We start from the raw sequence: 26,823 nt of genomic DNA, 5'->3' as shown, positions 1-26,823 counted from the left end.
TCTTGAATGAAGCATTTTAAGCATTTTGAGTATTTTAAGCATTTGAGCATTTTAAGATGAAAATTAATGGAAGATTAATTGTGCACAGACTGGACAATTTGCATCTTTCACAGCTTCTCCCTGTCTTCCTCTGCAAATCTTTTTTCTCTCCATCTGACTTTGCAAGTTGTTCCTCACGGCAACAACTGTATGAAAAATAAGCATGCATGAAGCAGCATTCACATGGAAGTAATTATAAAAAGTGTGTGCAAAAACCTTGTGTCCAGCTTTCAAATGAGGCCCATGGACCTTGAGGATCAAATAAAGGTTATATGCTTTCAGCATACTAATAAGTCCTTGGATGTGATCAGGTTCCCCTTCCTACAATGGAGGCCCCATTGGGCCTCTTTAGGAGGAAAAATCAATGGGTTGTACAGCTTTATTCTTTATGTAATATTAGTAGTAATGAGAAGCGAGAAAAAGCTGTCTATGTACAGCTTTTAATTCTGTATATGGTGCAGTATAATATAGAGGCACTTGATAATTCACTTCTCAGGCCTACTGGCAGTGAAAAGCCTGGGAAACCCAATTTAAGAAGGGCAGTCTTGTTTATAGCATTGTTGTAACAATATTTGTTAACAAATGTGACTACTAGAGATGAGTCTTTGAAATGAAGTAAATATTGCTCATGCTGAAAGAAATGTCATTTTGCAGCTTTCACCACAGGCTGCAGAGCCAGGCTTTCCCTCTTCTCCCTGGTGGAGGATCCAATGTGGCCCTTGCTCTGCTCCCCATGACAGATCTGATTCAAATGTAATACAGATGGATACAACACTTAATGAGCAGTCTGGTGCCTTCAGGAGACTGCTGTGATTAACAGCAGAGCCAAGACAGTATCTGTGCCTTTTTATGAGGCCTCTCTCCTTAGCCTTTATCCTCTCTTAGCCTTTAGCCTCTCTCCTTAGCCTTGAGGGATCTCTCCATACTTCTACCCCTTGTACACATTTTATCCACGAACTTCTCGTCCTCAGCATGGCTTTATATATCATCTCTCTGCTCCAAAACTCAGCCTGAAAGTTCAGACCTTCTTGGTCCCCAATTCCTGATGAAAGAGGACCTGGAGATGGGTTAGGACCAGGGAAAAGGAAATTCTTGATATGAGATGCTCTCCAGGTAATATCCTCCTCCATCTGCAAGATTAGGATTGCCTTATGTGAGAAAAAATAAATAAATAAATAAAAATAAAATGGGGGGGGTGGGATTGCTTGCCTTAAGTGAGGCACCAGGCTGGGCTTGGATAGACAGAAGAAAGCACAACAGGGCTGGCAATAAATAAACCAGCCTTGCAACTTTCCCTCACATTAAGTCTGCTGTGACTTGTTGTTGTTATTTTCACGTGAGAGAGGATCAAGACCAGTATTTAACCCAGAGGCAAGAGAAAGCCTCCTTCACACACCCCTTGCTCATCAAACCATATCACTACTTACTTGCCTTTGCCAGCTTCTATGAAGGATGTTATCGCTCTTACCTTTAGAGAGCAGAAAACAAGGAGACCAAGCAGAGTCCTTGAATGCACTCTCTGTATGCACATGATGCTATGGAAATGTTAAGATTGTTCTGAGATGCTCCTGGACCAAAACAACAGAACCAGACCCCTTCGAACTCTACCCAAACAGTTGACAATCTGCAGATTTTCAAAATCAATGTTTCAGACCTGTAAGTCAGTTATAGGAAATATATGTCTTTCTTATAACTTTTCAGTTATAAGAAAGACATGGAGAGATTATCCCTTCTAATGCCAAAACAGCCCCACCAAACTCACCGTTAAACTTCCTAGAGACCTGGTGAAATCAAAAGCAGCCCTCCAGCTACTTCAGCTTCCTTCAGCTACTGTCCCATCATCACCCTCTTGATAGAACTTAAATTACTCCTTAAGGAGTATCTTAAAATAATCTTAATTTAGGGGAGTTTTCTACTTGTTTTGGCAATGGAAGAACATTGTGTATCCATTCTTAAAAAAAATTATATATATATATACTCAGACATGACACAGGAAGTGTACAGAGCATGTTTTGGCAGAGCTAGTGAAATCTCACTTTTGATACCACCTAGGTCAAGCTTTTTGTTGGGATGGTTGGCATGAAGCTCCTATCTAAGAGAGTTTGTCCTCTAGCTTTAAGCTCATGATCTTGCAGTCCTGCTGCTATCAACAGGAGTGTGCTTGAGGAAGGACCGACAAAAAAAAAATGAAAGAAAATCTGAAAGTGGAAAAAATCTCAACAAATTTCATTCAAATTTCACAGGAAATCATCTGTGAAATCAGGAAGTCAATTACCCACAATTTAGTGCAGTTTTTGTGAAAATATTAGCTAAATTGGTTACATGATAAATTCACTCCAGGATTTTAGCTTTACCAAGGTCCAACAAAAGAACCAACTTCTGGGACAGAAGTCCCTTTTGCTCCTGCAAAGAGGAAGCACTCATTTGAGCTAGACAAAGTAACCCAAGCTGAAAGTTTAGCCCACAGTACCTTCAGGAAAGCACTGAAGGTATGAAAGTACCAACTGGCTGAAATTATGCTTTCATGGTGATAGCTATAATTAAACAGACTTCAGAACTGTCAATAAGATTATACATTAATAGCACGCATCCGTATTATTGCTATTGAACTTCTTTGTCACTCTAGAAGTGGGGAATGTTGCCATGAATAGCTGGTGGAGCTTCTTGGCACCCTTTAGAAGCAGTCGGTATATCAATCAAGAAAGGAAGCTGGTTCTTTGGAAACAGCTGTCAAAAAAACACTACTCAACAACTCCAGTTCCAGGGGAGTTACATCAACTAGGTGGATTTGATGAAATCTGCAGTCCTTCTCCACATTAGTTTATAATCATAATGCGGATAATATTTAGGATCATTTCTATGAACAGTTCACAAGCCTTTTTCTCTTGATCTTTTGAGATTTTCTTTCCTAATATGCCTTGCAGGATGGTGTCACTGCAGGAACAAGCATGACACTTATGCAGGCCACCCAAAAGCTGACATGTAGAAGAAACAGTGGAAGAGAAAATACTCGTAGGAACAACTGAACTGGCACCAAGTAGCTTCAAAGAGCTGGGGTGCCAAGACCTTCCTAATTCAGAGAAACCTCTCCAGCAAGGCGTTGGGCTGAGCCCTGTGGAGCTGGGCCTAGTCCACAGGCAAGACATGGCGGCCTGCTCCAGCTGCCCAAGCCCAGAGGCCCACTTCATCCCACAGCTCCCCTCAACGAGCTGGGCATGGTAACGTTGCTGTACAAAGGTCCACACTGACCAGAATGCCCAGCTGGAGACATTTCTCTGCACACTCATGCACTATGCATGGCTCCATCCCGGCCTACATCAAACTCATCACCTACCAGTGCAAAAAGATGGGTGTGGAAGTCGGCTGCAATTCCCCAAAGCCTCCTGTGACAATATTTTGAATGAAGCAGATGCCCAGCAGGGGCGATTTACTCTCCCCAGTCTCGCTGAGGGGCTGTATCATGATCTACCCTTGACACAATCACGCTTTACTTGATGCATGGGTCGCTAAAACAAACTGCAATATTTTAAACGTATTTAGCAGCACCAGTTGTGTCGTTGCAAGGAGAGTAATGGTATGTAGATTCAGTGGGGCAAAGCCAAAGCCTCACCAAGCATCCCTGCAGCTTCTCAAGACCCCTACCACATTTCACACCAATTTTCAGTAGTATAAAGGCAAACCAGTGATATAGCTAGTCGCAGGCACGATTGTTTATTAATTAAAGCTTATGTTAACCTCAACATTTTATTTCCATAATTTCAGTAAAAATATGCTCAGTATTTACTGAGGTCTGGGACTGCATCTGTTACATTCACAGCCATATTCCAGAGTTTTCAGGGAGGAACCATAATTCCATTGATAATGAACCTGGCAAAATTATACAATTCCAGATTTTCATGAAACTGATATTCTGGGTTGAGATGGAGAGTACGTGAATAGCAGATATTAAAAGAATCAGTGAATTGAGTCTTTAGTCTTCATTCCCCTGAATTTTACATTTCTTCTATTTTATCTGGGACTGATCAAAGAATTTTGGTGGCAGAAATAACACTCTATTTCATGTTTTCTGCAGGATCATTTTTAAAGCATAAAGCACCACCCAAGAAAAAGAAAGATATGCAAATGATGTGGAAGTGAGGCAAGTGATTTATTTCAGCTGCGTTGATTTTTTTTCAGATTTTTTTTTCAATCAGCATGGGTCAGATTGTGTCATAATTTTCAGCAAATCTGCCTCTTGATTTCAAACAGAACACAGGAGAGAAAGACTACTATTATTATTGATTACTAATTATTAATTAAACAATAACAGCACACTCTTTGTCATCCCCCATTTTTTAACGTTATGAATAAATATTCTTTTTTTTTTTTTTTCTGCTAAAAAAGAAACAGATTCAGTCTGCCTCTAAATACAGGTGGTTCGATAACCTGACTCAGCAAATTAATATTTTTAGAAGGATCAAACAAGATACTTAGCCTTTTTGGAAACAAAACAAACAAAAACCTGAACCCCACCTAACAAGGAAGTTCATGTTTAAATATCAGATGAAAAGGCTCCCAGGTTTGGCTGTAGCTCTCCTATATAAGCTTAAGGAATCACACAATCCTATAGAAAACCCTGGCCCTTGATTAAGGTAAAGAAAGCCCAAGCTGCCGCAGGCTGGCATTTAACAGGTGCATCTGTTTACTTTCCTGCTACTCATTTTCCAGAAAAAACCCTCAGACCATAACCAAATTAAGACTGCAAAAATATCAAGATCCCTAGAGACAAGGGTCTGTCTGTATGTCCCCCCCCAACTGCCCCAAACCACCTTAGGAAGGTTTTCTGCCTTCGGTTACATGTCGCTGCCTTTATGAAACTATGCCTGCAAGCATCCTGGATGATGCTAGAGAGTCTCTCTCCCAGGGACCCTGCTGTGAGCATCATATACGATCTATACAGTGTAAACACGCACCTTAAAATTACAAAAATATATTTAAACAAATCCTGCCCAAAGCAGACAGCAGCCTGCCCGGCAGGATCAGCCGCTAGCTTTTCTCCCTCTAATCTGCCCAGCGAGCAGCGTCACAGAGACTGTCTTTTATCAAAACAAAGGCTGGATGCTGGCTGGGAAGTGTGAAGCCGACTAAAAATGGCTGAAAAGCTGTCCGAGGCGCCCCGGAAGGTAGCCAGCCCCACCCAGTGCAGCCACCGACCCGCTCCAAATAAGCTGAAAATAAGCCCAAAAGGGAGATGCCATTGTTCCCCTCGCCTCCGCGGCAGCAGACCACACCATTACAATATTTTTACCCCTGAAGGGGGCTAAGCAGAGTGCTTGAAAGCACAATAAAGGCTTTTTTTTTTTTTAAAAAAAAAAAAAAAAAAAGCAACTGTACAGCAAAGTACGAGGTGGGTGGCGATGCCGCGGTGCTATCGCACGTCTCGCCTGGGCTGCGTTTTCTTTGTGTCGACGCTAGGCTAAGCCCTGGCCATGGGTGTGTCCGTGGGCAGGAGGCACCAAGGCGCCCAACGCAACCGCCTCGAACCCTCGCGAGCCCCAGCCGGCACCAATTCACCATCGCCCGGCTCTCCTAAAGCCCGAAAGATCTGAAAATCCTGCCAGAGACTCCGGGGTGAGGAATGACACCGCTAACGGCAAGGGCAGATGCTTGGGAAATGAGCTGTGAGGTGGGAAGGAAGCTCCTGTATCCTGGATGCTTTCAGGGTGAGACAGCTGGAGATGGGAGAAATACATTCAAACAACACAATTAAGGGCTTTTTCTTCCTTTCCTTCTTAAATTACCCCCCAAATAAAAGCTTCGCGGGGAGGGAAATAAAACAGCATGCAAAGGCCCACAGGTGAACAATGCAAAAAATGGATGGATCCTGCCTTTGCCTCCTGACATGCAGTCCTTCTAGCATGCAACACTCGAACAGATATAATACCCTGACATTTCCAGTTGCTCCAAAGACAGTCCATCTTGGTGGAGTCGGCGCTGGCTTGCATCTCGGAGGGCTGGGGAAGGGCCGGTCCTGTGGTCGGAGGCACTGCGTTGTTAGCAGTCAGGCATTCCCGAGCATGGGTTGGGTTAGTGGGTATCGCTCCCGTCTCCCCGCTCGGCTCCGGACTGATGCTGTAAGCAGCACAGGCGGAGGGGGGAGGGCATATTGTACGCGCTGCGGTCTCCACTGCAGCAAATCAGCGGTGTGATGTGGTTGCCCTAGGGAGCAGGCTCCTTTGAAAAAGGGGATGCGGTCCCCTTTCAAATCAAAAGCTTGCGCTGGCTCGGCGGCTTAGCCTCCCGAGCCATCGAAATGGTTAAGGCAACCTGACGGCAGAGAAATAAAAACAAATTTGGTGTGGGTGGAGGCGGGGGGGGGGGGGGGGGGCCCCCCATCCTATACGGCTGCACGGTTGTGACTATTCATGTTCCAGAAATTTCTTGGGAGTGATGAAATCTGGTGTTTTCTTCATTTTTGGGGGGGAGGGCCAAATTTCCCTGTTCACCCCCAGGTGCCGGTGCCCCCTCGCCCCTTCCTGGCTGGGTGAGGTCTCAGAGCAGGCAGAAGAAAACCAGGAGCAGGACCCGATCCCATCAAAACAACCCCCATTTTGCTATTTTATTTTATTTTTTCCCCTAGAACTATTCCAGAAACAGCAAGAAATAGCAAGGTACCCACACCCCATGCACCGAGCCCTGCCATGGTGGGATGCTGTGCACAGTAGGCTGCTCCTAGGCTAGGACGTGCAGGATGCAAACGCTGCCCAAAATGCTGCATACACCAGGATTCGAGGTGTGAGACAGCAGGTTTATGGGACAATTTATGAAAAAGTTCTCTGTTGTAATTCAGCACACTGCTGGCTGAATGTTAACACCAGCCCTGGCACTCCTGCCCCAGGGAAGATGCTGACCCTGCCTCAGTTTCCCCATCAGCAAACTAAAAAGCAGCCTCACAGGGACATCACAGGTAAGCCATGGCCACACGGTACGTGGCAAAAACTGGGAAAATGTAAATGCTTTACATTCACCCAGCTTGTTTGCCTTTTCAGATTTCTGGCAGGTTTTACTAATTCATTAAATATTTTTATTTTAGCCATATTAGATTGACTTTACGTTTTTAATACGGAAATGGACAGCAGCACAGAGACAGTGGGTCCCATACACATCAGCATGGGGAACCAAGTTTGAACCTCTCTGTGTTTTTGGTTCCAAAACCAGAAGATTTTTAACACTTGAGTTAACAGATCTCCCCAGCTGGCACTACTGGGTCACTTATCCCTTGCTCAGGTAACTCATCCCCCAGAAGAAAGCCAGAATTTAGGGAGCAATTCACCACAATTAGATCCTAACCTTTACCTAGGAAGGTCTGCTAGGTTTATGGAGGGCAGCAGCTATTGCTTGCATTTCAAAACCATCTCTGAAATCCCAGAAAGACTTGTGCTCAGCTTAAATCCCCAAACAGAGAAATAATTAACTAATTGGTGCAGAACTGGCTTCAATTGTCATTGCATGTAGTAAAATTAAACAACATACAGGCAATATTACAAGTCTTGATTTTGCAGGCTTCCTGGCTTTAAAAAAGGAAGAAACAGCTTGGCAAGGGATGATTTCCCATCATGGTCTGATTGGTTTAGAGCCTTCTCAAAAGCAGAAAATATCCCTATTGTTGCTTTTCACCCTGCAACAGGGTCCCCAGCACCAATCCACAATATGAGGTATTTACAAGCAATGTATATGAAAACCACACATATGAAACTCCTAGATCCTGGAGTCCCTGAAAACAAACAAACAAACAAACAAAAACCACAAAGAAATCTCCACCAATCATTCAATGAAACTGATGGCTTTTGTGCACAGACCACCAGCAACATGGCAGCGAGAAGACACAAAATCTCACTGTAACCCACATTTGTTAGCCAGGTATGAAAGACTCCACCTCCTTCTTGTTCAAAGAAGGGCTATGAACCCGGTGAAAGGTCTAGAGAACAAGTCTTATGAGGAGGGATGAGGGAGATGGGGTTGTTTAGCTTGGAGAAAAAAGGCTCAGGGGAGACCTCGTTGTACTTTACAGTTACCTTAAAGGAGGTTGTAGGGCTTACCTACAAAGAAGGTTACCTTAAAGAAGGCTTTGATTCTGTGCTGAGGTGGGGATTGGACTCTTCTCCCAAGCACCAAGTGATAAAACGAGGGGAAATGGCTTCAAATGGTGCCAGAGGAGGTTTAGGTTAGATATTAAGAGAAATTTCTTTACAGAAAGGGTTGCGTGGCAGTGGAACAGGCTGCCCAGGGAAGTGGTCGAGTCACCACCATCCCTGGAGGTCTTCAAGAAACGTGTAGATGTAGCACTTAGTAGCATGGGTCAGTGGTGGATTTGTCAGTGCTAGGTTAAAGGCTGGACCAGGTGATCTTAGAGGTCTTCTCCAACCTGAATCATTCTGTGATTCTCCAGGCTACCAAAATGAACCATACCATCAGTTTTCCTGCCTCAATTCCTGCTTCCCATTGGAAAAAATGTTTCTTCAGACCTGGCCCACGTAGTTCTTGTCCCACACTACTTCCAGAGCTATTTTAATTCATGGGCACCAGAACCCGCTGCTTTATCAACAGTGACAAGAACACACTTGTGTCAGAACCAGAACCCAACCGGTGCTGTGAGATGAACCAAGTTAGAAATAAAGGGTAAGAACATCTTGCAGTGTACACTAACTTACCTGGGGAGCTTCCAGTGCCGAGCTGGGCGAGGGAGAGAAGCAGCGCCTGGCGTTACGCCGTACGTGTGCCTAGCTAGAGTTGCACGCAAAGTTTAACAGGATCACAGTCAGCAATGGCTGGATCCAGAGCTAAAATGGCAATTGATAAAAAATGTATCTCTGTAATGAGAATTTAAATTATGCATTCGGTAAGAAGCGAGCCAGAATTAGGACTAAGCAGTTGGCCATCAAGAGACCGAGGAGCTATTTCCTAAAACTATTTCCTTGCAATAGAGCTAAACCAGGGCCACCAACTAAATCTGTACTGAGCAGAGAGGAAGGCACAAACAAGCCTGCCTGGATCTAAATAAGGCAAGACGTACACAGGTCAGAGCTCTTGGCACGAGCCACTGGATAGTGCAGTGTTGGAGGAGAGGTTTGCTGTCATCATGAGCAGAAGCACGATTAAAAGCACTAAGTGGAACTTCCTTCCCTTCAGAGCATGGTCTATGACAATCCTCCTTCTGCCGCAGGACATTACTGAATGATTAAAGGTCTTTAGATGTTTTAGAGAGGTCACCTGAAGTTTAATGTTGATGGCACAGCCACAAGCCAAGTGTTTGCCAGTTACGTATCTCTGCTAGAGATCATGACCCACATATGACGGAAGTTAGGGGGAAGGACTCCGTAAAATAAAGTTACCTGTGTGCTTTCAGCTCCTCCTAACCTCGCACTGAGAGAAACCTCAAGGGCTTCATGAATAGGGGACTGCCGTCTGCCTCATTTCTTTCCATCCCTCCGGCCCCAACAGGGAGTGCTGGGTGAGGTGCGGGCTGCAGCTCAGCAAGGGACACGGGCACCCTGCCACGTGGATGGGGACACGACAAGCCCTGTGTCAGAGCGGGTTCTCCAGCCCTACCTCGCTCTTCTCTGGAGGTCCTCCCACTTCCATGGTGAGCTCTGATGAGGTCAGAGTTAGCAACATTTATGGCTTTTTTGGTAAATATTGCTGAATCGACAGAACAGTCCCTCAGAGCTCAGAGCATCAGAACTAACTGTGTTCAACCACGAGAAGGATCAGACACAGCCTTTACCTCCAGGGCTGTCCCTTAACAACCCTGCTGGGGGTCAGGGGTGGAAATCAGCACCCATTTCAATAAATATTTTATGGCAACAAATTGTCACCGGTTCTGCTCGAAGTGCAGTGACTTTGAAGACACTTGGGACTGACGATGCTTTTCAGAGCAGTGCTCTGCATCACTCCACGTCAGCACATCGCGGGACACGAGGGCAGTGCCGGAGCTGCAGCGCGGTGCTGGAAGATCCCGACTCTTAGCACTTAGGGGAACAAGAGCATTAAGGGAGATCACTGTGTTGGTTTCTTTGGTTTGGTTTGGTTTGTTTTTTTCCTAGACAATTTGTTCTTAGCATTTGCAACAAATATAGAGAGGATGCTATTTTAAAAGTCCCATTATTATACCTCAAAGCTCTGAAGAGCAATGGGGAATTTTTGCCCGAGTGCTCCAAGCCAAGGGCAGCCAGCAGTCACATTTTAGCAAGAAGGCTGTCAATAGCGGAGGGATGGGCCAGATCCTGGCTCTGCTGTCTCGCTCTCATTCGTTCTCAACACTTTTTCTGGGCTGCAGAATTGCTCAGAGGCGGCTCAGGTGAAAAGGTCAGGAGCTGGATGCCACCGGCTATTTCAGGTCCATCACCACTCGCAGTCTAGTTGGTACGTGGACAGCTTTGTCCTTGTGCCTCTCGCCCTGGGCTTTGATGTTTCTCTTAGGAGATGTTCTACAGTGATGAATTACTTATTTTCTCAGCTCTTTAGGCCACCAAAGGAATCGATAAGCTGTTAAAGAGACAATATGGTCTCGAACTGGTGAAATGTATGTCTAGAGCTGAGTGTTCGTAACAAAAGAAATGCCGTGCCCCAGCACATCACATCATGTTCCAGCTTCCCTGCAATTTTTTTTTGGAGATACCTTGAAGAGCCTGGGTTTATCAGGGTTTTTTAAATCATCAGTCAAAATATTTGGGTGGTTAGCAGGGACAGGCAGTGTTTTGAGGTGTGTTGCTAAGCTTCTGCTCTGCTGCCTCTGTTTCGCTCTCTGCTTAGCACGACTTCTCTTCATGCCCATTTTTTCTCCAAGTCTGAGCTTATTGTAAGGCATTAGGCAACAGCCCTGTGACACGAGTCAAAAGAGCAGGTGAAAAATCAGGTGAAACACATTTTGCACTTGTTTCCCTGCCTGGGAGCGAGGCAGCCTTCCTTTGAATCCTAGTGAAAGAGCCATGTGGGGGAAAATCCTTAGATTTGGGTCTATTATTAAGAAGCAGTTTTCCATTTTGGATTTTGAACCACCAATGGGAACAGATCCTCTTCACCAACCATCCCAGGGATGTTGGCAGCCCTGCAGTGCCGCCGGAGCTTGCTGACTAATGCGGGTGACAGCACGTCTAAGACATAGGAATCAGTTGTGATTTACTCCTGGCTTTTCAGCAGTGGATGATTTCTCTTAGCTCTTTAATGCTATTTTTGAACCATGAGGATCCTAAGAATGAAGGCTCTATTCCTGCCATTGACCTAGAAAAGTCTTTTGATTCTTTCCAGTGGGACTTCTTTCTGCAAGTGCTGGGAACCTTAAAACTGGGCATCTCCCTCCTCTGGGGGAGGCAATCGGTACGTCTTCGTTCCTTCAAGATGTGATCAGTAAAGCAGCCGACAACCCAAAACTCTGGCTGTCCTACTGCATTCCCCCGTCAGAGCAGGCTCATGCACTGCTTGTAGCCTACCCCTGTCTTCTGGCCTGTGCTTTTAAGTCTGTGCTGCTAAATTCGTCTCCCTTACAGCATTGCTGGTGCTGCAGCTGGCATTATTAATTCCATTTCATTAACTGATCTTCTTAATGGACTGGAAGACAAAAGAGAAGACAGTCCTGAGACCACAGCGTTCGCTGGGCCTCGGGAGATCTATGTTCAGCCCTCACGTCTGCCAGAGGCTTCCTACGTGACCTTGGGAATCCTCTCTCTTGGGTCTCCGGGTCTGCTTGGTCTATTTAAATTTGGGTCATCATCTGCTTTTAAAGCTTTATTTCTGCAGCACCTGGCACAACATCTGCTGCTGGAGCGAAGCAGCCTCATGCATTTTTGTAAATAAGTTGCAGGCAAGTGTTGTTGGCTGGCGTTCTTGGGGCTGTGGAGGCCAAGCAAGATGGTGAAGACAAATTGGGATTGCATGGCTCTTGGAAGGGGTGAAATCCTGCCTGGTGCTGGCAACAGAGGAGCCTCCCCTTTGGCCAAGCATGCCCAGCAGAGAAGGGGAGGACACAATTATTATTACCTCCCAAACTGCCTGATCCCGTGGGTCTCCCCACCACCATTTGCAGGTGAAATGGTGCCCGGGGCTGATGCTGGAGCTGCTGGGGTACGGCACAGCCATCCTCAGCCCCAGCCCAGTGCTGATGCCACCAGCCCCTGACATGACCTGTGCTGCCGACCTGCTGGCACAAGCCCCCAAGGGCCCTGCCCCTGCCCCTGCCTTATCTCGCTGGCTGTCCCCCAGCGATTCAGGGGCTGTGATGCTGTCCAAGTGCAAATGTGACTACAAACTGTACAAACATGACTGCAAATTAAACTGATAGCCCACGGGCAGAGGCTCAGGAGACAGAGATTTCTTTTGCAGTGGTGCCACAAGCCTCTAGTTCAGGCTGGCAACCCTGCAGGCACCCGGGGGTGCTGCTGAACGGGCTGCGGTTTGCACCATTTCTGCTGGCTCCTGTACCCACCAGCCCTCCTGCCAGCCCGACCCCAGTGAGCAGGTGAAGGTGCAGAGTACTGCACCCCAGATCTCAGCTCCCGTTCCCCAAAAAAGCCATTTTTTTTGGCGGGGGGGAAGGAGTCATGTAACAGGCCCTCAGCTGCCCACCCCTCTGCACCGCGCTGGAGAGCCGCTTCCCCCATCCACTGCATGTGCAGGTGGGGTAAATGCGCTGGTGCCAGAGGTCTGCAGATGCTGTGGCCACACAAGCACCACTCAACCATCCCACAATTGTCATGGCAACCCCAGCTTTCCCTGGAAAACAGCAGCAGACCACGAAACACTCTGCTGGATGCAGCAGCCACAACCAAAGCTTATCCCACAGCCCTGTTGCTGCCCACCCGTGGCTGCGAAGCACCTGGGGACCAAAATGCTCTCTGCACAGGGAGGGATGCTGCTCGAGCCCATCCTCAGGCTGGGGGGGTGCACAGGACTTGGCTGTTATACGGGAAAAATGTAGCTGAGGAGGGGGGAACAGGTCAGAAGGCAGCCAGGCCAGGGTAATCAGAAAAATTGCATTGGAAAACGATGTGCCAGGGAAGTGGTCAGTTGTGTTTGCTGGGGAAAAATGCAGGGAAATTGGTTTTGTGGGACATTTTAGGCTATCATCTGGAAGAGCAGCTACACAGGAAAGCAGCCACAGCTTGAATATGGGGGGGCTGGCCCTGCCCTACACATCCCCCACAAGGGTCGGGGGAAAGGGGAGTCAGAAGATACCATAAAGAAGGTCAAGCAAGCTTCCAGCATCACATCTGCAAAATATGCAATGCAAATCCACTCCCTGGAGCCAGCTCATTAGGGACTTAACATCAGCCATCCCTAAAGCCAGGTATTTTATACATGGAGATACAAAATGAGGAAAAGAGAAGGAAAAAAAAATCCACTGAATTTGTGGAAGTGGTTTTCTCTCTGAAAAACAGATTCCATCTCTGAGTACTCAAATAACACGTATCCTCACTCCCCCTCTCTGCACACAATGAGAAAGCCTTGATTTGGATGCTGATGTCAAGTATCTGAGAGAGGACAATTTCATTTTCCATTCTCAAGGCCGAAGGATTAAAGATACATCGGCAAAAGCATTTCCCGTTTAGAAAACCCAGCTAAAAGGGCGAAGGAATTCAGATATGCCCGACGATGTCTTTAAACACCACACAGCACATTTTCCTGATTGCTTCTGCAAAGGAAAGACAACTCTCTACTCTGGAGGAGTGCGAACATGCAATAGGAGGTATGGAGTGAATCTGAATTTTATGTAAAATGGAATTATTTTGCCATCTTTGAGAGTTAATAAGCGGGGTGGAAGTTCACTGGACAAAACTGAAAAAGGAAAACATTCCCCTTGTATCACAGGACATCTAACCTCTCTGCTTCAATACCAAATAGCGTGTGGGTACGGCAGAAGTAGCTGCAATTTCAGAGTGGCACTGTGGATAGACAGGGATACAAAACCAGCCCTTGTCCCAGCGCACCACGTGTGAATAGTGCGGGGTGGCAGAATAACAGCCCGTGTTTTCTGCATGAATAGTGAATTCCTTGCCACAGGTTTAGCTTTTGCAGACTGAGGAATTCCAAAGAAAACAGAATAGGATGGGGAGAGCGTTCCAAACGGTCTGCAGGGATTTAAGGAGCTGCTTCCCCCACGTCTTTCACTCCTTGCAAGCATTTTAGCATGGGAGGCTTTGCTGAAGCTCCCCAGCTCAGACAGGTACCACCAAACACCCCTTCATACTTACAACTTATCAGATATTTCACTCTAAACAAAAACATCCAGGTTCTGAAATCACCACATCCCTGTGTCCCATCCTCTTGCGTTTCATATGCCAGATACTTAAAAACAGTTCTTTTTTTTTTTTTTTTGCAAATGAATTGGAGAGAAAACATAATGGCATGATGTTAATTTTGAATCATGATAAATTCAAGAAAACCACAATGTTTGTATATGCGAACAAACAAGCAAAACCAAACCCCAAGTGCTGCATTTCGCTTTGGATGGACCTCACCCACCACAGGCAGGACAGGCAAGGGCAGCTGCTGCTGAATGCCATCCCAGTCCTGAGCCCCGCTGCTCACCAGCACCTGCGGCTCTGGGCTTTGGAAACCTCAGCGTCTGAGCAGCCCCAGCACGAAGCCAGGAGATAATGGCCCCCTAGATTAGGATGTCTGGTACTGGGGCCAGAAGCGATGAGACAAGACTTCATTTTGGGAACAGCAGCTGTTACCTTTCCCAAAACTTGCTTTTTATTTATTTTTTCTGTTTTTTTTCCAGGTTGTCTCGCATTCAAAGTGATCAAAGTTTCCTGCAAAGCACAGCCTCTGAGTTTCAGATAAATATAGCCACGCTGCTCTGCGTTTGTTTGTTTTCCCCAGGTTGCAAACCTGCAGACGAGACCTACTTATTTTGGAGCGGGGCGTGCAGAAAGCAAGGGGAGGCATGATGCGCAGAGACCTGCTGCACGTAGGGCTGCACAGAGGGGAGGATGGAGGTGGCCACAGCCGAGTGTGTGTGACATGCCCAGCCCATACCACCACACAGGGGGACAACCTCATCCCTTCCACCCGTGGCAGACCTCTTGGGCCTGGGTGAAGCCACACACAAGGGCAGAAAGGTCCCAGCCCCAATCCCTCACCCACCCCAGGCACCTCCGCTCATCCCACCACAATTTATTTCGGCTTTCCAATTAGCCGGGAAGTAAACGCAGCAATTACTTTGCACGTCTGAAGTGTCAGAACTCTTTTGGCACATTTCCCCGAGGCTAAATAACTAACGAAGGGCTCCGATCAGTGTGAATGGTGTGGAACCAGCAGGCAGTGTGGACCAACATTTATTTTTACCTCTTGAGGCCTGAGACAGAGCTTGGTGAAGAGGATGGGCTTCCCAGCCGCTGCAGCCAGAAGGACTTGGCGTAGGGGTTGTCTCAGAAGATGTTCCACCCTGTTTTGTCCTTGGGTTTCCACTGAGAGAGGAAGCCTTCAAAATCTGAACGCTTTGCATGTGATGGAGGATAAAACACAGCTTTTTCCATCCAGGAAAGACACCCCACATAGGTCCCACTCAGCACCTCCTTCGCCTCCGTGCCACTCCAAGGGTTTTTGCCCCCTCCTTGACAAGTAGGAGACATAGGCCGTGCTGCTGCCAGAGCTTGGGCTCAGCAGGACCTGGGGTCCCACAGCAGGATTGGTCCCCGTGGAGCCGTGCCCACGCTTACCAAAGCCCCGACAGCTGCAGATTAAGGCTCTTCTTCTCCCAAAAGCTTATTCTTTTATTTTTTTTTCTGAATCATTTCTCCTGCAAAACACACCAGCCACCTGTAAAAGCTGTCTGGAGCACAGACAGTGCCATGCAGGCTTGTGTAAGCCCCTGCCCTTTCCCCAGCCCTCCCTTGTTTTGCCCTCAAACTGCAAATAATCTGTTTTTCACCGTGACCCAGGAGGGAAGAGGCTGCCCAGGGGATGCAGGGAGCAAATTGGGTAGCTTCAGGGTGCCGAAGTGCAGAGCAGAGGATGATTTCCACCTCCCCAGGGAGGAGATGAAGGAAAAGCGAAGGGATTACATTAAAGCTGAACCCTCCCAACCCCAAATGCCATAAGGACAGCAGCTCCAAACCCCTCGTGCGTCGGGTCCTGAGCAGCAAAGGGGCGCGTTCACGTGCTCGGGGAGGATGCTCCCAGCCCTGCGGCAACAGCAGCCGGGCACCTCAGAAAGTTGTCCCTTTAACCAGGCTTCCTCCTCGCCCAAATTTTTGCACAAACAGGAGGTGCATGACTCCTTGCAAGGAAAAGCAACTATTTTGGAAATCATCTGCTCTAAGCCTGTGCCTGATTTCGCCTCATCCAACACGTGTTTCCATGGAAGCAGAGGAGGGAGCGGGCAGCCTGCGGCTGCAAATCGCAGCTAGTTTACCGCCTGCTCCCGAGCCTGGAGAGACAAATGGATCATTAAAAATAAAACAAAATCAAAAAATAAAAAATAAATAAATAAAATCCCTTCGATGACAGATAGCTGATAGTGCTGCAGTGGTGCTTTCGGGGTCCAAGCACATTACAGCTGCATGAGGCCGAACTTTGGCTCATTCTCAGAGGAAACAGAATGCGCCAAATAAAATGATTTGTGGTCTTTTGTTGATTGCATCGGTGTCATGATTGTGTGAGCACAGAGACTGGCAGCGCAGCACACAAAGGGAGTTATGTAAATGGATTAAAAAGATGTTTTCGGCATGGTTTGAAGGACTGTATTGCAGAGAGAGACCGAGATGAGGATGGTCCGGGAAATAAGCGTGGTTTAGGAAACGTGGTTTATCTGCTGATCCGAACCTGGTTCAGACCTCAGGAGTGAGTCTCCTGAAGTCACTCAGTCTTATCAATGTGACCCTGAAGCAGAAATTTATCATAGCATCATAGAATTATGGCTTGGGTTGGAAGGGACCTTAAAGATCATCCATTTCCAACCCCCTGCTATGGGCAGGGACACCACCCACTAGATCAGGTTGCCCAGGGCCCCGTCCAGCCTGGCCTTGAACACCTCCAGGGATGGGGCACCCACAGCCTCTCCGTGCAACAACGTGACTACACGTGACTACAACCACAACCACAAAGTTTTCCTGCCCTTATCTAACATCTTGAGGCGTAACTTCATTCAGACACGCCATTCCTTGCAGCCCGTGAGCACGCTGCATCGTGCTGCTGAGCCAGGCACGTTGCACTGGGAGCAATTACCGCACCTCCTCGGGTAAGAGCTGCCTCCTGCCCAGAACTCTGCGCCCTCTCGAGCCACGGAGCTGGATGTGCCCGGGCGCCTCACCAGCTCCCAGCAAAGCAGCGGCACTGATACACGTGCGTCCATTACGGGAGCAAATGCAAAATGTCCTTCCTGCATTAACTCCACCCCCCCAAAAAATATCCATTTTATGGCTGTCTGCCTTCTCCCAGGAGGCAGCAGAATTTCTCAGCAGTTGTTTTTTTAGAATCTTTCTTGAATACAAAGCCTAATAATTATTATTATTATTATAAATTAAGCAGACTGACAAAAGCTATGAATTACAAAATATAGTTGCAGACTCAACTGAACGGGTTTGGAGCTGCACAGCAGAGCTGCCTGAACACTGAATTGTGAATCCTGCGATCAATACGGTATTGAGCACTGACACCTCTGATCTAATGACAGCTCTGGGTAGGTCTATGACTTAAGTTTAGTAAGTGGTTTTCAGGGGAAAAGCAGCAAAATGGAAAGAATGAGCCAAACCAACTTGAATCTGCTAGATTCTATCCAAACAGGGAAATACATGAGATGAAGGTAAATCTGTCGGGGAAAATGCAGTGCTTTAGCTTTGCGCAGGACTGACCCTATTTCAAGAGCCCACAAAGGTCCAAGATAACCCCGTATCAGCAATTCCCAAGGAGAAAATGGCAATGTCACCCAAGGTATCATTCTTGCCTTTCCTAACCTTGAAATTCACCTCAAGCCAGCAGACCCAGCCAGGGCAGGGCCCCACACTCCTTTAGAGACAAGCTGGAGGCAAACTTTGTGGTGGTGCCGAGTACCAAGTAGCAGAAGGATCGATGTGCAGGGAGCAGCACGGGGTTGGTTTTCACTCCAGTTAGCGTCTGGTTTCCTTCTGCATCCCACCAAGAGGAACGGGCTGGTGGCAGCAGGTTGTGCCATCCTGGGGATCCAGGATTTGTTCGTATTTTTAAATAGAGCCATCAAATTACGAAGCACTTAAAGTTTGACAACATGTAACTCAGCAAGGGAAAAACAGTGCACCCGAATTCTTGGACCAAACAGGAACCAACTGGAAGGCAAGAAGGAAAATAGCGCGGGTGAGGCCGGAGGATATCAGGAAAGCGTTTGCCTCTAGGCAGTGCAGGAGATCGATTTGCAGAGTCACAGGCCAGACAGGAGGCAGCCAAAATGCAGTAAAAACTGGCTGAGGGAGAGGGAGAAAGCTGTCCATGAAAGGGAGAAAGCTGTCCATGAAATAAAGCAGTGAGGCACAGGGAGGAGGCAGGAGGAGGGAGGCTCGCAGGGCAGGTAGCGCTGGAGCCACGGGCGCTTACCTCGCGCTGCGTATCCGTGACCTTGAGACTGATGCCATTACCTAACGGTGCCAAATTGTAGGAGGCACAGAACAAATTAATTACAAATGGGAGATTAGGCTTACGGTCTGATAAGCAGCTCGCGGAGTTCAATGAAGAGAAGTTTTAATGAGATTAAGTGACAAAGCCATCACTTAGAAGGAAGCATTAAACAGGCTACAGACAAGGAGAAGGAACTAGGGGCGAAGGCACAGAACTATTAAACCCATCTGTGTTATTAAAAAGAAGAGTAAACAAGGCCTGCGCCTCTCAAAGAGGAAAAGGGATGGCAGTGAGCGTGCTGGCACTGCCATGGGAACTATTCCCCTGGGTACGCAGTGGCTCAGTCAGGCTCGGGGGAATCGACAGCACACAGCAAGGGAAGCCCAGCACCCATTTGAGACCAGCACGAGGAGCAAAGCACTGGCTGGATCTCATGAATTACTGCAAGGAACAGGTCTAAAGGATGGGCCAGGAGGGCTTGGGTTATTGGGGTTGGCAATGGGTTGGAGCTGGACTTGATGGAGAAGACCTCTGACCTGGCCTGCTTCAGAAGCGAGTGCAGCAGGATGGTGGGTGGCAGCAATCGAGGAAGGAAACAAGCTAGCAGTTATTATTGCAGACTAAGAAGGGTATGTCTTAAATAATAATAGCTGCTTCTAATGATGAATAATTAAAGCAGACCATTTGGTCCTCCAGCCCTTATGTATTTCATATTTCCATCCCTCTAACAGGCAGCAGAAACATCATTTTTAGTACTCAGCAAGAGGAGCCATGCGCTCACACGGGCTGGCTGTGCTTCATCTCCTACCAAAGCCACCCCATCCTTCTGCACGAGATGTATCTGACACCGAGTGCAGGCATAAGGAGAAGCTGAGCATCCTCGGATCAGGCTGCTGAGGGACCTGCTGAGTAAAGGCAGCCTTGATTACTGCACAGCAAACAGCCAGGCAGCTCAGTGCAAGGGTTGGAGGTAAGATCCCCTGCTTGCATTGCCAACAAGAAATGGGCCAAAAGGGTTTGCGCGTATCTTGGCCGAACAAAGGTCCTGGTTGTGACCAGGCCTCCAGACACTACCACTGAAATAAGGTCTGAAACCAATAAGCGCAGGGCTTGCTACTTCCTCGTGAAGTCAGGGAGCAATCTGTGTGTGCTAACAAACGTGACTAGCACGACAGCCTTTCAAAGTCACCTGCTGCTCCCCTGACTTCTCTTGCACTGCAGATTATCCAAACGTGTATCCCTGGGTGCTGTCCAATCCACAGCTCTAAATACTTACCTCCCTTTCCTTCCTAGTCTCATTTAGAAATGTGCTAAAAGGATGCACGGGGGTTACCTCAGCATTTTACAGATTCTTCAGCTCTGTCAGCAACAGCAAAATCCCACAGGATTACGCAGCTTCCCTTTGGGAAGAATCCAACTACCATAGTTAAACCTTGTTAAAAAAGAAGAAAAAAAAACAACAAACCACAAACCTAAAGCGTGTGGCAGAATCTTCTCCGCTGATTTAATTGTTCAAGTCTCATTGCACTTCTGTGGGATCTACTGGCTTACAGAGAGGGAGTCTCCGTATTTCTTAGGGTCTCCTCCTGAGGAGGGGAGAATAACAGTGGAGAAGGGACTCTGAAGACTGGGACTCTTCCAGCTCTGGCAAGACACAGCACCCGTGAGATACTCTGCAGGCCTAACAGAGGCACAGAGCTCACACCTGGGGACAGCACCAGGAACCCTCCCACTGAGCAGGCAAGAGGAGAGGGGAAGGCTTCAGTACCAAATTATACATGTAGGTATAGTGTATGTACACGTCTGATTCAGATCCATGAACAGTAACTGCAGTTTTAACTCCACCCTTGCCCACAGAGCAAAAGCAAAGCCTGCACCTGAATAAAACCTGACTCGGGGCAGCAAATCCCAGCATTTCCAGATTGGAGCAACAACAACAAGAGAAGCTGAAGCCAAGTTCTCTGAATATTTTCTTGCGGAGTACCCAGGAGAGCTCAGCCATACGTAGCAGAGCCATTTGTGTGGTGTTTGAGGCAACATTTCTCTTAAGAGAGAGGGATGCCAGGAACAACCCTGCTCTGCAGGCAGGGCTCAAACCACCATGTAGGCAGGCTTGTGAGCCCATGATTATCCCACCGATCTTTTTTGCCTGCCCCACGTAGCACCATACGTGTGCTAGATGGCGACTGCTCATCCCAGGCACTCCTCTTGCTGCTGCTGTGGGTTGCAGGGCAGTGAACACGAAGGGGCTCTCACCTGCAGAAGGAGCACGGGGAGAAGATTCTGCAAAAGTGGGGCAGGAACAGCATAAAATGACTCTTAAAGGGAATAAGGAGAGACAAGGTCTTCAGAGAGATGCAGCAGACAGCAGTTACTCTTTGACTTCACAGCTCTGCTCGCTGCACTGCAGATGCCCTGTCAATGGGGCCAGCCCCTGCTCGTTGCAACACCTCCCTTCAAGGAATGTCATCCCACCACCAGGGGAGCTAACCCAGCCCCACAAGCATCACTGAAGTCACACCTAAACGCATGGCCAAAATGCTCACGGTGCCCTACAAAGGGCTTGCACCAGGCAGCAACCGGCACGGAAGGGGTGGGATCCCACGCCAGGTCCTCCATGAAGTCTGTGACACTCGGCCGTTTGGCTGACATGTCGTTTGGCATTTTCTCTCCGGCACCCTCATTTATTTCCCTTTGCAATGTCAGTTTGGCCAGCCAGCTCCATGAATAATTCAGCGCCATTAAGCACGTGTCAAAGCCGCTCCGGCACTTAGGAGGATTGGTTCTTTGGCTCTTTTCTCCATTTAACTGCATTCCAGTATAATCTCCCCTTCACTGCTGCTGGAGGAGCAAGATCTACAAGTGGAAAGCCCATTGCCACAGACATATGAAAATATAGCTGTATATATGGAAATCCTTTGATAGAAGTGGTGTGCTGCTCACCATTCTGCTCGATGCATGGTCACTGCCACTTTGAATGATGGCGAAACCTGCTATTTTTACAGACATCCAGCGGATGTAAGGGTCAATAACCAGGCAATAAGGATGAGCTCACAAACCAGGAGTCGGAAAAAAAGAGGGGTCATTTCCCAGTTCTGCTGTGCATTCATGGTGCTATTGCACTGAAATCAATTCACCTCGCTCAACGAATCCATTAATTATATGATAAATCAGTCATTCACAATCCCTTTCTAACAGCTTTCCTAGGCAAAGGGGCTGTAAGATGGGTGTGCACGTGTTTCAGCATCCCAAATGTAAAATGAGGATGTTATCATCTCCTTTCTTGCTTTGTCTGGAAATTTAGGTTGTTTCACTGCCAACCAGCAGCACCGAAACAAGCAAGGCTCTGAATATGGATGAAACTCAACAGCACTGTCACCGGGACGGAGCCATCTTTCCGTCTGCCAAAATTGCTCCACTCAGACCCTTTCCCTGTGAGGAATTAGGGCTGTTTCTCTGAACGCTGAACATAATTGCCCACGCAACTTCTGACCTGGGTTATGTGTGCAATTACCGTGTCTGAGAGCACCAGGCAGCACAGTCAGCACACCACATCCAGCCGCAATAACTGCCTGTGCAAATAAACCGGATAGGTGAGGGCTCATTTCAGAAGGCACAATTGCTGCTATGGCTTTTATTAAATCCCACGCTTTACAACTCCCTGGCTGGAGCAGTAAACCTTGTGCTTTCAGCTAAGGTTATGCACGGGCCTGCTGTTTCACCAGCAGCAAAGCTCCAGTGTAGGCGCCTGAGACAAGCCATGGATGCAGCCTGTTCTCTCCCTTTTTTCTCTAGGGATCCTGCTTTGGCAGGGGGGTTGGACCCAATGATCTCTCAAGGTCCCTTCCAACCCCTACAGTTCTGTGATTTAGGAAGTGAATTCCATGCTCTGTAAAAGCTGCTGCACTCAGCCTAAGCAAGTAAGCATAGCTGCTGCTGTCTCTATGATGTATTAGCTGGCAAAGTGACCCTCGGAAATCCTGGCTATTAATCTCTGCTGGCTTTTCTATAAGCTCTTATACCCTGCTCCTTGCTGGTTGCCCAGGTACTGACTTTGTTTTGCGGATGTTTACAGCATTTCATTAGGAAATATGCAGTAATTCCCCCCTGCCTCTGTAAGGAGCACTCTTTGTTTCTATAAAAGAGAGAGCAGAAAGCCCTGTCTGTGCCATGCCTGCCTCTGCCAACAGCACTCACTGAGCGAGTGTAGCTCCGAGGCTGCTTATAAATGAGACGCTGTGAAAACAGTGCCTCCGGGACTGTCAGAGGCTGGATTTTGATCTTACACCACTGCGGATCCCAAGGAACTTCGCACATGGCAGAGGTTTATGCCAGCCAGGCTGTGGGTGCTGTCAGACCTCAGAAACCTGCAGTTGTTTTTTTCCTTTAAATTCTGCAATCTCATGCACCTGCTGCTCAGGAGATAGGAGGCAATTTAAAAATATTCCATTTTGCACATTTATATGAAATGTGCTTCTCCAGCAGTGTTTATATTTAGCCAGATGTGCTGTAGCAATGCCAAGACCTGTTTCCCTGACAAATTATCCTTTAGGATCCAGTCTGGGAGGGGATGCTCTTTACTGAGATTCCTGCTTTACCTGGCAATTTGGATGGTCTAATGTCAAAACCCTAATGCAAGCTAAATTTGCTGCCTTGAAAGCCTTCCCTTTCTAAGACACAGCTTTTTGCAAAGGCAGTACTGATTATCTGTATCCTTTCTGTTCCTCTCAGATTACCCGAGCTCTAGAGGACTCCTGCAGTCACCTCTCAGCAGTTTGCACTCTCGTGACCCGAGCTGTGGATTGTGTCCACATGAACTGTGAAAAAGATGGCAAATCTTTTCCAGAGGTGTTGGGGAACTGCAGGAGAGTACCGGAGGACTGGCAGCACCTGGGTCAACTTAACTAGTGCCCACCTTACAGAAGACTCCTAAGAGGAGCTGTGGTGTAGGGCAAACTCCAACATCAGCTGAAACCTTTGGAAGAGATCGCTGATGCCATATAAAATAATATGGCACCAGGGGGGAAAGGGTTACTGTAAGCAGGTGATATCAAAGGGCTGTGAGTCAAGCTGAAGCTGCAAGGAAAATAAACCTAAAAAGGAGGCTTCTGGGAAAGCAGAAAGCAATCCAACTGTCAGGGGTTTTCCTCATGAAATATTCACTGCCACCTGATGTCGCTTGCAAAACACTAATGTTTCGTGTCTGCTAAGCCCCGAATATACAGGAGACAAATGCTCAGTCCTCTCGAATGGAGAAATGCCTGTCTCAGAAGCATGAGGATCCAGGTCTGCCTGTTTTCATCAGTGATGTTCAGCAGGAGCCTCCCAGTCTCATAGCACTTGTGAAATTTGTCATCACTACCAAAATTACAAACCTTTGTTGTCATTGCTAGAGCTGATTTCAGTGACCTTGACATCACCAAATGTCCCCACCTCAGCCAGGCTAGCCTCCAGCAGACCCGTGGTGCAGGTAGGTGACTACTGCCGTCCAAAGCAACCTGTCCTCTTGTAACAGGAATTTCTTCTATACCTACTTGTATTCCCCACACACAAATGAAGTGCTGTGAAAGCAGAACACCAAAATGACATCTCACTGCTACAGTTCTCCAGTAATCACTGAGCTGCTGTTGGAGACAGAGGGAAAAGAGAGGAAATCTGTGATACCTGCAAAAAAAAACAAACAGTGGGCAAAATTACCTGAGTTGGGTAAAGGTCAAGAGAGTTAGAAAAAAAATCATTACAGAGGACTAAACAAAAGAAAGTGGAAATCAAGATAAGATTAGGAGTCAGAATGACAGAAAGACCAGATGCTGTTTCTTCGGAGAACAAATCAAGCTCTTTCAATTGTTGGATCACTGCATATCTCTTATTTCCTGTGTGGTTCTGAATTCATATGAACACAGCAGCCTCCCCAGAAAATAGAATCCCCCTTTCAGTCAATATGGCCATTATGTCCCAATCAGCAATGCACTCTCAGAAGCGAAGGAAAAGTACCAGTAAAATCAATACCCACCTCCAGTTTTTATTCCCAGTGGAGGGGAGCTCCCATCACGCACCCCCTTCCAGAACTTCAGGGCAGTCAAATACATCAACTTAACCTCATTCTATCTACCAGACAAATAACAACATCCAGGGAAGTCTTTATTCTGCCTAACGTCTGAAGAATTACTGGATTAAGCCTGAAACAGGCTGAGATGTTCAAAAGCTGATATTTCACCTCATCGTGAGAACTAGGGTTATATTTTACACCACCAGAGCTTAATCTTAAATTTAAATCTGACCTGAAATGAGTCTAAACACTTCATTAGAATTAATCAATAAAACTGGTGAAAACCCATGATCCCCAGCTCCCAAAGCACTGCAGAGGTTCAGAAGCAGCATTTCTGGCAAATAAGAAAACAAATTATGCCAAACATTTCCTGCAAAACACTACATCAATAATAATCATAATCATCATCATATGAACAAGCAAAATATTCTGTGTTAATAAAACCAAAATGGTATATTTTGATTTCTACTTCTCCTAATTTCTGTCACAGTATAGAAACTCCCCTAAGCACTGTCAGAGCTAAAAGCATGAATTGTTATGGAGAAAGTTCTTTAACATCATTTACAAAAAAAAAGCCTTGCAAGTGGTATAACTTCTCCCCTTCTTTATATATATATATATATTGGTTTCTTTCTGTACAACCAGTATAAATATTTCTCCTTACCATATATATAGCCACAGAAAAGCTATCAGTAAGTGCTAGATTTCTCTGTCAGTAACAAACCTCTGAGATCTGCCCAGAATATCCAGGCTAAGCTTTGCTATACCAAGGCATCTGGGAAAAACTGTCACTGCAATCAGATCATCAATGTCACAGCCACAACAAACAAGCAACTTGGCCTTAAAAAATCACCTTGCCCAAAAGCTGAGTCATTGCTGATGCCAAGAGACTCCAAAAGGGACACTGTGTCAAGGTTTTATCTTATAAAATTTGCTTCAGCTGTGAGCGACTCTGCAGTCAAGGCTTGTCCACAGAACAGAAAATCACTCGTGAGCAGAGGGGTTGTCTCCTTGCAGCCTTTCCCAGGAGCAGGAATGAGCAATCCATGGGTGCTTGGTTTGGCTGGGCATGGATATGGACATGGACAGAGCAAGCAGTGGGTTTGTGCAGCTCAGCCTGCAGAGAAAGGACCTTCACGTGTGAAGCATCTTTACTCCTTGGACCTGCTCTCATCAGGTTCCTGTTTGTATACAGATACCCATGGCTTAGACTCTGCCATTCATGTCTCTGATATTGAAACATTTGACATAGCCATCCAGCACCTGTATACAGTCACACAAGTAGCTCTTATTAATTTTATTTTTTTACTGGTCTAGAGGTAGTCTCATAATCTTGACCTTCTGGAAACATTTACAAACTCTGTTCAGTGCCATATCTTTCGGGAAGGTCTGCGTACCTGCGTTTGAGTGCTCTGATTTTTGATGACTCTTCAGAGGCAGTCCTTTGCTCTAAAAGGGAAGATATATGAAAACGGAAGGATAAGGTCTATAAATTTTTATAGCTCCATACTTAGCTCACACGCAGGCAGTAGAGTAGATGACAGTCCTGAGAGAAGATATATGATCTTCCTACATTAAGCTACATCAAATTTTAAAAGCACATCTGAGTATTCAGCCACTGTGTTTAAGATGCTTTGGCACTCAGGCATTACAAGTTTGGCCTTACCCAACATGTGGGGATCAATCTTCAAAAGCACAGCCAAAAATAAGGGAACAGAGCCAGAGGTGCAATGGTTCAAACTGCTCAAGCTATGGACAATACTAGTGGAGATGTGAAGGACAAGAAACTTACTGAGATCTTTCTGAAGGTCATATCAAGTACGTGTACTGTGCTGGTCACGAGAGGACATAATTGCCCCACCCATGTTTTTGGAGAGGAGCGAGTTTGGCTCTGTCTGCCCTCAGGAGTGTTTGCAGGCATTTCTTTTCAGAAAGAGCAGTCAGGCATTGGAATGGGTTGCCCAAGAGGTGGTGGAGTCACCATCCCTGGGGGATGTTCAAGCCTCGGGAATGAGACCCCATGGACTGAGGCTATCTGAAAGTGTCTGCAGAGTCTGTGCCATCACAGCTCGGTGCTTACATCTTCTCACATGTTCAGAGTCATTTTTAGATTCCTTGAACAGAGCAAAAGCAGAATTGCAAAGCAACTGGTTCTCAAAACCACCCTG

General features: G+C 46.9%; 1 protein-coding gene across 2 annotated transcripts in view; it reads right to left on the bottom strand.

Annotated features, from left to right (window-relative positions):
* RTN1 (reticulon 1) overlaps positions 1 to 26,823 on the bottom strand; it is a 103,710-nt gene that overhangs the window by 9,667 nt on the left and 67,220 nt on the right. Inside the window, exon 1 of one of the 2 annotated variants that reach the window (XM_035327083.1) lies at positions 5,963 to 6,341. The exons of the other annotated variant lie outside the window; for it this stretch is intronic. Coding sequence (XP_035182974.1) covers positions 5,963 to 6,023 — 61 coding nt within the window. The 5' untranslated portion in view covers positions 6,024 to 6,341. Of the gene's footprint in view, positions 1 to 5,962; positions 6,342 to 26,823 lie in introns of those variants that run through there. 2 annotated transcript variants of the gene reach the window in all.

This window comes from Oxyura jamaicensis, chromosome 5 (assembly GCF_011077185.1).
Source record: "Oxyura jamaicensis isolate SHBP4307 breed ruddy duck chromosome 5, BPBGC_Ojam_1.0, whole genome shotgun sequence".
Classification (NCBI taxonomy): Eukaryota; Metazoa; Chordata; class Aves; order Anseriformes; family Anatidae; genus Oxyura; species Oxyura jamaicensis.
Note: the sequence above shows the minus strand (reverse complement) of the source record. Positions and strands in the feature narration are given on the sequence as shown.